Source organism: Cheilinus undulatus, linkage group 4, assembly GCF_018320785.1.
Source record: "Cheilinus undulatus linkage group 4, ASM1832078v1, whole genome shotgun sequence".
Taxonomy (NCBI): Eukaryota; Metazoa; Chordata; class Actinopteri; order Labriformes; family Labridae; genus Cheilinus; species Cheilinus undulatus.
Window position 1 is genome coordinate 37,300,078 of NC_054868.1, and position 13,490 is coordinate 37,313,567.

Here is a 13,490-nt window from a genome sequence, read left to right on the forward strand (position 1 = left end):
CCTGAACTGCATTAGGTCCACTCTCTGTGTTTGCAGGCTGGATTTGTGTTTATTATTGCATTATATTGTTGCTTATTTATTGGTATTTAATCAGGCTGGAGCTCAAGTTTTTTATTTACTATGATGTCAAAGATCCAGGACTGTTTTGAGGGGTCACAGTGAATCAGAGGGTTCTTGAGCCTTAAATCAAAGTACAGCAGTATACTGGGGATGCACCATTGCAGGTCAGCGTCAGTATCCGCATTAAGTTGATAGACATTAGCATAACGGCGAACATCGGTTGCTTTCTCTGATATCACACAGTGTTTTTTAAAGAGCTTGTGTCTGAAATACTTTTAGAAAGTGATTGCAGCTGATTTAAAATGTGATCTATCAACCAGGGCAGGATTTTTCAAGAATGAATATGTGTTTATGGTTATTATTATATTTTCCTTTTATTTCATTGCTGCAGGGCACACCTGGAAAAGAGACCTCACTCTCAGTGGGTTCTTCCTGCTACAAAATCTTAAAAAATGTGGCATGAACTGATGTCAGCAGAAGATTTTATCTGTGTATCATTTCAAGGCTGCTTTCAAGGACACCTCACTGCTCTTTTAGAGAGGGGTTGTTTTTGTTTTTGTTTTTGTTTTGTTTTTTTTACCATTTTTTATCAGGCAGCGTGATCTCTTGGACAGACTTTCATCTGTTTTTGAGGTCAACCATGAGATAAAATGTCAGAAATTTGGGAGTCTTACACCCAAAAAAGTAATCCATCAGCATCTATTTGGCAGTCAGCTAAATGTTATCTTACGTATTTATTTTTCTTTATTTTTTGGCTTGTGTCTAGTCCCATATGGTTTGTTCTAGAAACTTAACAACAATCATGCAACACATGATTGATAGGTGCAGTAATTTTCTTAATGCTAGCATGTACCAGGGATTTTATATGATTTTTTGAAATATAAAAATTTTGAATCAAATCTTTGTGGGAGCAAATTCTGAAATGTATCTCAAAATCTACATGTGCTTAAGTGTTGAAATCTGAGAATATGATTCATGATATTAACATGGTGAACATACAGAATGATACCTATAGCAGCACCAGGTCGTCAGTTCTTAATGTTTAGCATTACATGCTAATAGCTTGCTTACAGTTAGCAGTTTGAAACTAATTTTCAGACAACATACTGTTTGGGTAATGCCATTCATGCTACAACCTGGTGAAAACTCCAGTTAAACCAGTAGCTGATGCCCCTGCAGCAATGGCAGTAGGTTGTGCATGCCGGGCACCAGCTTGCCAACTCTCACACTGCAATTTCTTGAAATTGCCACATTCTAGTGTTTAACTTTGGTGCTGTATTGGATAGGATTGTATAGGATACAGAATGATGGACAATTTCAATGTTGTCTTTTTGTCTGGAAGGAAACACCCCTTATATTTATAATCTTTAGTTGTATTTTCAGTGTGTTTTGCAGTATAAAGATACATACAAACAGTACTTTTGATGAATGATTGAATGACTGATCAGTATAAGCTGTTATGGCAGAAATCATAAGCACGATTATTTTGTTTTATATTGAGAGCTTGATTATTAAGCATGATAACTCATTGGTTTTACAACTTCTTCATCACATGCTTGATCATTTCACATTCTTAACATGATAACATTCATACCTTTTTTTTTTTTTAAGCGATAAAAGATGTTTAAGGGAAAAAAGTTACAACAAAAATCCTTAAAAAAACTTGATTTGGAGGCGATGTACTCTTGTGGCCAAAATACAACAAAAATTTACCACAATAAAACCTACAAGAAAAATGGATGCAAAAAGGCTTTCAATACAGTTATTGTTTAATGGCAGGTATCTTTTTCCCATGACCACAAGAAGCAAAAACTATAATTGGAATTTAAACTCAAGTATCTGCCAAGCCCTAATTTGCAGTTTTTCTCTAGATGCATAAAGCTTAAAAACGTCAGGTAAAGGTTGCAGTAGCATGTGTGTTTCCTGACAGACAAAACTGAGGGCTAAAAGTCTGCTGTTTGTAAGTTTTCCTACTGACCCCTTTATTTCAACCCCAGACACCTCTTTCCCCTCTCAGGCTGTCTGGGCGACACCTGGTCAACTCTCACTTTTCTTCATCCCTCGTCTCAATCCTTCTGTCTTCCCTTACCTCATACCTCTCTCTCTGTCTCTCTGTCTCTCTCTCTTTCTCCCTCCCTGCCTGTCTGGGTGACACCTGGTTGGGTCTCTCTCTGATCCTGGGACGGCTTTTTCCTGCTGATGAGGGCTTTGCCTGACAACACAGCGCAGCCAGACACGAACATAATAAAAAATGAAGAACTACTTGTCAGAGTCCCTGCCAATGCCGACATGAAATGAAGAGTTGAGAGTAGGGGGGAGGGTAGGGGGGGGAGAAGAGATGGGGGCCTGACAGTTCAGAGGGAGAGATTAAAAAATAGTCAATGGGGTCCTGTGCGATCCGCTGAAGGGCCCACGGCCCAGGCTGTGCGGATGCAAGCCAAACAGGTGTTTTCTTTTTTCCCCTCCTCCTTCGTCTCTTTGTACTTTTCTTGCCTCCTTGCCCTTTTTTCATACCCGCGTGAAAAACACAGAACGTGTGGTCTCTTGCTTTTGTATCAGTCTAGTGGTTGTGTTCTCTGATTTTTTTTTATCTTAGGTGGAAAAACAAGACTTTGAAAGTAGCAGAAAAATACAGAGGCAAACAAAAAGGAAGTTAGTGCTACTGTAGAAAACCAGAGAAAATGTTTTGATTTTAGAACATTCATATCCACAGATGGAGAGAAGCTGTTGTCTGATGTCACATAAACATCAAAAAACATTATAATATTAAGGTAGTCAGCTGCATTCATGATGTCTGTGTCTGTTGGTGTATTTCTATACAGAATTGCTGTTTTCCCATAGCAATAGGATATGAAATTATCACTACTAATCAGCTGATATTAATTTACAGTTTTATTGTTAAATTCAATTAAATAATGAATTATTTACCATGAGCTACCCAGCCATGTTTGCACTGGTCACATGTTCGTAGATGAATCTTCCCGGGTTGGAAACACTCACATGTGCAGTTCACCAGTGTGCAGCGAATGGCCTGCAGAGACACAATCAAAGACAAATCCTCGTCAGTCAAGAGCTGAGAAAGATGTGATAATACAATAGCAAAAAGCAAAAAAGACAGATGCATAAAAGCTCATTCCACAGTACATTTCCACGCTTAAACTTAAAACTGTGACAAACAAATCAGCAAACAAATCAGCAGCTGCAGCCACAAAGAAAAAAAAACAGCCACAAAATTTCACAACTAGTTTTTCATTCCAGTTTGCCTCTCTATAAGGTAATTTCCCAGAGTTCATGTGGACCGACAAAAGGACTTCCCTTCCTGAAAACACAGAAATGTAACTTGTTTTGACTGAGGCTCCATTACTCAACACTGGAGCTGCACTCAGTCTGACCTCGGAAAGCTTTTAGTAGTGAGGGGTTAAGTGTCCAGACTTTGACGAGGGCAACTCAGTACAGCACAATGCGTCATCTGCTGAGGCTTAATCCTTCACAGAGGGCTGCGAAAAACTCCAACAACAAAACTTCAGGTACATTTCACATCAGGGCCATCTGATCCTTTAAGATGTTTCGCATTCTCCAAACAATATAAAGTTTGTACAGCTTTGAGAAAACGTGTGATATACACAGAAATCCACTCAAATGATCACAGCTTCATCTTCCAAATGAGAGCGGCAGCTGGGAGTCATAAATTTTCCTCTGACATGGAGAAACAAGGAAGTGAGAGGGGAATAAAAGGAGTGAAAAAAATTAGAACATGAATCTTTATAAGCACTGGCAGAACTTTGTTTATCCGACATTTTTTACATTATCAAGATAAATTGATGAATAAAGATAGTAACACTTCTGCAACCTAAACTGCCTACAGGGAGTCTGAGACTGTAGGAGGACTGATGCAGCTTATGGAAAACAAAAAGCTTGGAACTCCTTCAGTCTTGCAAAACATCTTTTCTTAAATCAAACACTGCTTATCCGTAAAATTAGCATGTAATCTATGTTTACCGGCTGATAATGTTAAAATTAAAGCAAACTGCAAGAAAATAACTTGCAGAAGCTCATCGTGAGAAGGATTTGAAAGGCTTTTATCTATGTGGTTGTACAGAAACCCATCAAGGGAGGAAGAATATCCTAAATGTGCCACTTTTCATGTTGAAATGTGAAAATACTTTGAGCTAAGTTACATGGCGTGTCTAAGGGGAAAAGAAAAACAGTATGACAAAGAAATCGTTGTCCTCATAGCACGGCTCAGCTATCAGAGTGTCAAACTTTATGACCTTACAGTCAGCACTAACTGTGTTATCTCATTGTCTCTGTTATTCTTATGAGGCAGCTGTGTGACAATACTCTGACACAGACGCGCACATGCACACAAAGGTTCATAGGTAGGAGTCCATGTCTGCTCCAACAACCTACATTTCACAACGTCAGAAACAGTCAATCAGCACTTTAAGATAGAGGAGAAGAGTAGCCTTTATGTCACACCAGCGAGGTCAATGCATGACCATAAACGGCCAAATACTTCTTGTCTTTATTACTTCTATGCACACTCAATCGCATCACGATTGACCCAAGTGCACTTTGTGGTGTTAAAAAGCAAATAACAACCTATTCAGAGGATTAGACTAATATCCTGTAATTCTGCATGTAAAACTCAGCTCACTCATAATCTACTAAGGGACCATAAAATCTATCAGAATCCCTCCAGCTCGCCCTAAGGTGTTGTAAACCAGATTAGTAACCGAAGGTGTCAAAGCGAACATGGGCTAATCCAAGATTAAACACAAAATTACACCACTTCCAACCATGTCACCTCACTGTTTGACACCGAATGAGACAGGAGACAGAGATTATTTGACTTTACACCATTTTTAAGCTCTCCAGGTGCAGACACGGCAATCCTCACCGTGTGTGTGAGGATTACACGCTGTGTGTCAGTTTGAGTGTACATAAATTATTACACCCTGAGCTGACAGTCTTATCCTACACAGGAAGGGAGTTCAGCAGGACCCCTAAAGGACATGTTTCCAAAAAGAAAGCGGCTCACTGACATTCAAAGATGAGTGATGCATTTGAAACACAGCAACATCACGACCTCAGCAATACTAACTTCATGATTAAGAATGCTTTATTCTTTTCAAGTTAAGCTTGTTTAAATCACAGTATCACAGAATCAGCTTTTTTGGCCAAGTATGCTTACGTAAACAGGAATACGAGTCTGGTTAGCTTTGCTCTCAGTGTACAGGAATTAAGCATTAAATTAAAAAAAACAAAAAACAGAAAAAGTACAAAAAAAAAAAAAATTCAAATATGTACAAGCTCTTTTAGGTATTATTTCTAGTAGATGCAAGTCCATGTGCATTGATAGTATGGCTGCAAGATGTGCAAAGGGTGCAAGGATGCTGACTAGACATGATCAGAGTATAAGACATGCACGGATGTGGGCAGATTTACATTATGTAGATAAAGTAATTTAAGATAGTTGATTAGTGCTATGTGCATATGAGGTGAGGAATTTTACCACAGTGAGCCTTCTCACAGCATTTGCATTACAGTCAACAGATTAATTACTTGTGGCATTTGAGAACAGTATATAAATTAAGTTAGTAATTAGTATGGGAAAGTGCAAATACACATATGAGGCGAAACTTTTACCACAGTCTGATAGTATCTGAGATACACACATATGGCAGTGAGTCGCTCTAAAACGTGTTTTGTTTGTGTCTAAGAATTCAAACCATGAGGAGCTGGAAATAGGTAACAACTCACATTATACTGAAATTCACTTGCCTTCTATTTAATTGCCATTTTCCAAGCAAGTACCAACCAAAAAGTGCTGCTCAAGGTCTGTGTAATATGAAAAGTTGCCAATATGGGCTACTTTAAGACAAATATACAACGTTTTGCAATGAAACGACTGAACTTTCTTTTGCAAATGTGCAATATCAATAGCCTGTCTGTGAGTTAACATAGTCCTGACTTTCTGTCCCATCATGTTGCACCCTGGTCCCCTTGTCTCCTTAATTCTTATGTATTATTTTTTCAGTTTTAGTTGAATACATGTCAGCTGCTTTGCCACAGAATACTTAACTTGCATCAGCATTTCACAAAACCTAAATTAGGGCTCCTAAATTTAGCCCAGTGATGTCACACAACACAACCCTTCTTCTAATTACCTCTTGGTGCGGCGGCGCTAGCAGCAGCAGACGGAAATAAACAATTGCAAATATCAAATGCACCTCTGCTGTTTATGAGCCAGGGTCTGACAGCTGACAAGATAGTTAAGGGGCGTCTAATACGGCAATTAGAGCGTGCCACTGTCTGCGAGGCTGCTGCTGTGACAAGGCGCCCTCTAATCACTGACTTATTACGTTGGCTAGCAGCACCTCTCATATCTGGCCCATTAAGCAGACAGCGGCATTAAGAAGCATTAAAGCACCAAGCCCCCTCAACTGAGGAGGAACTGATGGGAGAAAAGGGAAGGGAGGGGATGCACTGTGCCTGTTATTTCTTAGGATTAATTTGTGCATTATTTCGTATTTAGCAAGGAACACGTAAGAGAAGAGTAACACGGGAGATGTTTTTGATATGAAGTGATTGTATGCAACAAGATAAGAGATTGCAGCCTGATTACAAGAGCTTTACAAGAGCCAGGAGACAAATATTTTAAAGATGGCCATCAAAAACTTCATGATAAAGAATGTGAGTTTATGTCAGAGGAAGCCAGTACGACAAAGCTTTCTTCTCATGTCTCTCACGTACTCTGCTTCTGAGGCCAGCACAGATCTGGGTTGCATCTGGCTGTGGTTTAACCTGTGTCTGGCCTGGGCTGGGTCAGGGACAAGCTTGGGCCCCGATCCCACTGCTACACTCGCACATATTTGTCACAGCAGGCCGGGGGAGGAGGCTGTGTTATCTGAGGCCTGCATTAGTCAGTATGCTAGCGTCTCGCCAGGGTTTCCTCTTTGGCTCGTGACTACAGGGGACGACGGTGAGGAAAAGGACACAGGGGTGTGCATGTGAGGCTTGGAAAAAATGAGCAGTTTGGAGGTAAGATCTGTTAGAAAGTGACAAAAATCCCAAACTGCAAACAACCATTGATGTCCTCCTTACAGCTGCTGCAAGGAAGAGCTGCTTTGGTCAACAACTTAACCTAACAGTGTTCAGAAAGCATCATTTTCAGCTCTTATCTTGTTCAAGTGTGTGTCTCACTGCTGGGTTTTGTTTAGCTGGAGGCTTGATGTTTCATGGATGTTTTGCTTGGCGTGCAGTCCCTGTCCCAGCCCAATTGTATAAACACCGACAGTCAGCGATGGCCAGCATCAGACCGGGGAGGACTCTCAATTAAAAGACTGTTAGTTGGACAGATGGACTGAAGAAATGCGGGAAAAGAGGAGCTGCAGAACAAGATGGCTTCAGCCTGGGCTCTTACAGATTTTTAAACAGACTGGGAAAAACATGCTCCATGGCCAAGGAATCGATACTGATACATGCAAATAAGTCCAGCCGTATAAACCATGCAGCATATGTAGAGATCAACAAAGACAGTTCCTTGGCCATTACACTTCTTATGAAACCACAGAACTGATGGTGATCCCAAACTAATATCCTGTACAACTCTATTACAACCCTGTCATTTTTCAAGGTTGATGTTGTAACCATATGCCCCTGAAAAACACCACTAAAACACCAGCAGTCCCTCTCTGTATCTTCCCCTGACAGTGTACAATGGAAAGCCAGCCCAGACAGCTGCTGGATGCTGGCTGGGTATTGTTCCTCCATCTTTAATTGAAACCTTTTACCATGTTCAACACACAGCCACAGACCACATTTCTTGTTTTGGTGAGTTAAGCAAAGCCGAGCTTTAAATGAAAACCCTGTGTGTACATGCGCATCTGTGTGCATGTGTGCGCCCTCGTCTTCGCAGCAGCAGCAGCTTCGGATTTAAATTTGTCTCTGCTTAGGGTCACTGTAAAACACTGGGAGCATCTTGTCCTCTCTTCCACCCACAAGATATTATCTCATCCATGAGTTAGCTGCTGAAATTCTGTCAATTTCCTGCCAGAAATGTGTGGCCAACGTGTGTAGGAAAAGAGGCACAGCAGCTTTGCGTGTCATAAAACAGGGCCCTGGCTCAGGCAGATAGATCGCGGCTTCACATTGTCCATATTGGAAACAGGTGACAAATAAAACACGCCGAATAAAGAAAGTCTTTGTAGTCAGACATAGCACGCTAGAAAATACAGGGGAGCAAATACCTCATGCCAAGGCTAATTTTTGCTTGTTTGATTTTGTACATTGGATTTGACTTGAAACAGAGCTTTTCTTGCCTTACAAAATGGTACAAAATAAACAACGATTAATCACATGTGCACTGTGCAAAAGTCTAGCGCTGTGCAGGAGGAAAAAAAAAGTCTTTCCTCTGAAATCCCCACAGTGTAAGGCCTCGTCCTTCGTGTCAGTTCTGGTTTTGAGCCCGGCGGCTGGCAGTCACAGAGCTAGGGGTCCCTGTCCTTTGTGCAGCTGTGCGTCTGGGCCTTGACACGGGGCAGAGCGACCAGAGCTATGCTAATGGGAACCAAATGGGGCGTGAGTCCCTGGTGGATTACAGAAGGAGAAGAGAAGCATGTGTTTTCATGTATTCATACGGAGACCTGGGACCCCTCTGTCTTTTACTTCCTTTCTTTAAGTCAAGTGAATGGAAGCAGCCATGTCTGTTGTTTGCACGCATCCCTTCTTAATGCACTTTTGGACTTAACAGATATTTAAATTAATACTCATTTTTCAGATTAGCTTTTTCACCTGCTATGAAATGTTGTCTTCAGGTAGTAAAGGTTGCGCAGGCCTTACAGATTAAAGGACAGAATTGCAAGCCTTCAATTCCCCTCTTCCTGATAGATTCAGTCACACAAAAATCTTTTCTTCCACTCTTTTTGACTAATGCGATAAAAATCGCTGATGAGAAACATGAATCTGGAGTCCATAACTGTACAATCTAAACAATTAAACTGTAAGTGATGATATCTGTCATCCACTGGCAGCACAAAATGACGTCCATTTTCAACTTTGACCACATATCAAGTCCTGTTTGTCAGCTGTCAGATATGGCTCACGCTCTGCACTCCATCACGCACACAAAGACGCACAACCACACAATATCACACACAAAGAAACACATCTCGGCTTAATTTCTGCATCCAATATCCCTTTTTTTGGTTTGGTTTGAAAAAAAGTCACAGAAAGTGAAATTTCCCCACCAGCCCTAAGGAGTTTTCAATTCAGATCAATGACGAAACTTTCAGTCTGACTCACTCTCATGATAAATATCCATGCACGTACTTCAGGACAGTCATGCTTGTTTATGAAGTGGACCACTAAAGGACACCAGCTGGCTTTGATATTGTGAAACAGAGAGGGAGAGGGATATCACAATACTGCAGCAGAAACACACGCCCTGTGATCCGGCTATCATATGCCATGCTCTCAGTATAGATTGAGAGCTGTACCTCACTGTTAGCACAGGACTACACTGTCAGTTCAAATACCCGAGCATCAAGGGAACAGCAGTTCCTCCCATCTTTTGTGTAGACAGCAGGTCCGGGCAGAGGACCCCCGGCTCAGGCCCCTGGCCCCTCTCAGCTCTCCTCAAAGCATTTCCCCAGCCAGAGATCAAACCATCTGCCCAGTGACAGACCTCTGGGTGCACAGATTCAAGGCCAGGTTCAAAGCAGGGTGCTCGGGGAGGCAGGGAGGGGAGGGATGGAGGGAGGAAGAGAGAGAGAGAGAAGGAAGGGTACGTTGGACAAAAAAAAAAGCAGGAGAGAGATAGCAAGGGAGTGGGTAGAGCGGGTGAGAGAGGGAGGGAGGGGGAGGTTAGGCAGCAAGCTGGTGTATTGGAAAAAGGTGGGGAAGAGGTGTTGCACCAAAGGTGGAGGAGGTAGAGGAAAACTGATGAGGGGAGGGAGGAAAGTGGAGAAAGTGTAGTGCAAAAGATGTCAGGCTGGATTTTCTCCTGTATGATGCAACTTCTAGTACAAGTTTATGTCTAAATTTTAGATCATAAATTGATTTATTGCATAAGAGGGAGGATTTAACTTAAGCAACACAAAACTTAACTGATGGATGGATGTGAATATAGTATCTGGTAGTTTACGCTTATGCCTGAAAAAAGCATATTCCTGCTGACAAACAGTTGTTCAGAGTCCATGGATTATTCTTCTCTACACAAAGGTCTTCTTCGATTTTGTTCTCATAACTCAATTTACATGTTTTTTTCTTGTTGTTGAAATGTTTTAGTCAATTGTTCACACCTTTTCTGTCAGCATTATATTTGGAAAAAAAGAGGTTTTAAACAGGTATATTCCATTTATTCAAAATATATACTACATTTCAAAAATATACAAACTTAAACTTTTTTGAGTCGTCACCCTTTATAAATCCTTCTCAGACAGTTTTAATTTTCCTGTTAAATAACCAGTTACACTATTAACTGTAAAAACAAATTTTTGCAAGTCGAATAATGTGAACCACAAATTGCCAGTGGGGGATCAATAAAGTGCATCTATCCATTTGGCTTTCATTTGGAGATTTTTGCAAACACCAAACAGGCTTTTAAGTGTTTGGCACCGGGGAGAGACTTCTGTCTGTCCACTCTGCTATAAAGACCAGATCGGTGGAGGGCTGCAGTGATATTTGTGCGTCTGGAACTTTGTCCTATCTCCACACAGGATCTCTGGAGCTCAGTCAGGACCTTACTAAGGTCCTTCTCCCCTGATTGCTGGGTGATGGCAGTTCCTTTGACATCATGGCTTGGTTTTGCTCTGATGTGCATTGTCAGCTGTGAGGCTTTCAATAGAGAGGTGTGTGCCTTTCCAAATCATGCCCAATCAGTTTAATTTACCACAGGTATACTCCAATCAATGTGTAGAAATATTTCAGCAAAGATCCAGAGAAATGGGAGGAACCTGAGCTAAACAAGTATATACTTTCAGCCAGGAACACTCTCATAATAAATTTTACAATTTTTTAGCAAAATTGATTTACAGTTTTACTTGGTGGAGAAGGCTCTGCTCAAAAGATGTTCCCTGGGTAAGTTAAGCAGCATCCTTTGACTTTCCAGGGAGCAAATGGCTAGAAATCCCCATGTGGCTAGATAGATTTATAACCATGCGTACTGAATACAGTAAAATTAGTTTGAAAGCAATTAATCCATAGTGGCATGAATTTGAATATGAGGATGCAGAAAGCTTTATGCTATAAAGGAGGAGGCTGGGGTGGAGGAGGTGAAGCTTTGCCAGCAGCAGCACCATGGTGCATCAGCATTAATGCAAGCAGGGATAAGTGAGAAGTATGTCACATTTAAATACACCACTGTGCTGAGAGAAAGAGCTGTGATTGGCTGTGGAAGCTGGGAGGCCATAGATCAGCTGGCTGTCAGCTGATCACAGCTGACAGCCGGTATGACTACCGTGTGCTGCACGAACTAACGCTGAGATTCATTTTGTCAATGTGATATTCCAGTTTTTTATTTTTAATATTTAAAAACTTCTCTAAAATTCTGTTTTCACTAAGTCATGACAAGGTACTGAGTGTAGGTTAATGAGAATAAAATGATTTTTTTAGACTGCAGCACATGCTGCAACATAACAGAATTGAAAAAGGGAAGGGGGTCTGAATACTTTCTGAATGCACTATATTGTTTAAGTTGATAATTTACCTTTAGGTCATTTCAGAAGTCTAAACACTGATCAGATTTAATGACTGAATATACAAAAATTAAGAAATTCAGGAAAATGTATACATCAGAGACTGTAATGAGCAAATATTTGCTTGAAATGTGTGTTTGATATTAAATAGTAGTTCAAAATACCAGTTAACTTTACCAGCTGTTACAAAAATAAAACAACTGTAATGCCTTACACCACTGAGGGACAAGCTTCCCTGTCATTAGAAATTATGTAGACAGGAAAAAAAATAATAATAATAAAACATTGTTGTGACTGGACTAGATCTGCTCTGACCCTCGGCCTATCAGAGGGAGCACTGGCCTGCACCAGATAAGGACTATTCCCTGTCAGGTTTGACACCTGCACTCGCTGGCCCACTGATCGCCCCTCCAAATGCAAATACTTCAGTGACAGCAAGCAGTGCAACAGCACGCTCGGTTTCTGTCTTGAGACTTTAGGGAGTGACATGACCACACAGTGCGACCAGACATATGTTTGAAACAAGAGAGAAGAGGGAGGAGAAGAAAAAAGGGACAGAAAAACAAAGAGGAGTAAGGAGTGAGGAAGGGGGCAGAGTCGATGGGAAAAGACAGAGAGGACATCGTCTCCTCTTCACCTCCCTCCCCATCTGCACCCTAACACAAACAGAGAGTATTACTCAGAGCTGGAGCCCAGACATATTACCGACCCCGTCTGCGAGGGGACATCTCCATGGCGATCAGTGGTCAGCGTGGGCGATGTGACACACAGACACTCACACAGTAGTTTCACGACAGGAGGCCAGCACTGCTGAGACTCCCACAAATTGACATTTTAGTCATCACACAAGTCTACAGGGTGGGACTCTACCTTTTGAACTACACTCATGCAAACATAATCTCACACACTAACACCCACTCTGAGTGAATTCCCCTACTTGTACTAACTCCCAGCCAGGAATCTTGGATGTAATCCTAGATGTAATCTCACCAATAGCTCTTTATTTTGTTTAACCATTTTTAATGTATAAAAAAGCTAGGAATAATTGTGTAAAAGCAATCTCCAAATTATGTGATTTTGGAGCTAAGCTGAACACTACTGTTGACAGATTGGCTGCTATTCAAGACACACGACCGGGCAATAATATTTGTTTCTTTCCTCAGAGTTTTGTTCAAACAGTGTGTCAGCACGGCAGTTTACTTGTAAACACCTGGTGCTGCACACCCAGCAGCTGTGGAAATACAAAACTGTATAAACTACACTGAAGAAGGAGTAATTATTCTAGTTGGATATTTGTAATCATTGACATCTTATTTTGAAATGCCACTTTAAAGATTCGCCAAAAGTGGCCCTGATTGTTGCTATTTAGAGATGTTGAAAATGATTTACCTTAGCCAGCATAATGTGAGGGCCGCTCCTGATTCGGTAGTTCCCACTTTAGATACACATATCCAAGAAAAAGCTGCAACTTTCATTAGTATTTACAGTCTAAGTCAGCAAATGACTCGGAAAAGAGAAGACACAAGACAGAGATACAGGCACAGAGGGGAGGGAGAGACAGAAAGTTCAACCAATGGCTACATGACTGCAATGACAGGAGTGTCACTCCCAAAGCCACACAATGAGGGAGAGAGTGAGGAGTGTCTTCCAAGTGTGTGGCAGAAAGAGCGAGAGATAGAGAGAAGACGGCAGACCAAAGGAAAGTCCATCTGTGTTTTAGCCTTTATCAGT

At 41.1% G+C, this 13,490-nt stretch overlaps 1 protein-coding gene across 4 annotated transcripts in view; it reads right to left on the reverse strand.

Moving 5' to 3' along the window:
- Positions 1 to 13,490, reverse strand: part of bnc2 (basonuclin 2) — a 220,929-nt gene that overhangs the window by 48,903 nt on the left and 158,536 nt on the right. For all 4 annotated transcript variants that reach the window (XM_041784430.1, XM_041784428.1, XM_041784429.1 and 1 more), the window contains one exon: positions 2,989 to 3,091. In XM_041784430.1, the coding sequence (XP_041640364.1) occupies positions 2,989 to 3,091 (103 nt within the window). The remainder of the gene's footprint in view (positions 1 to 2,988; positions 3,092 to 13,490) is intronic.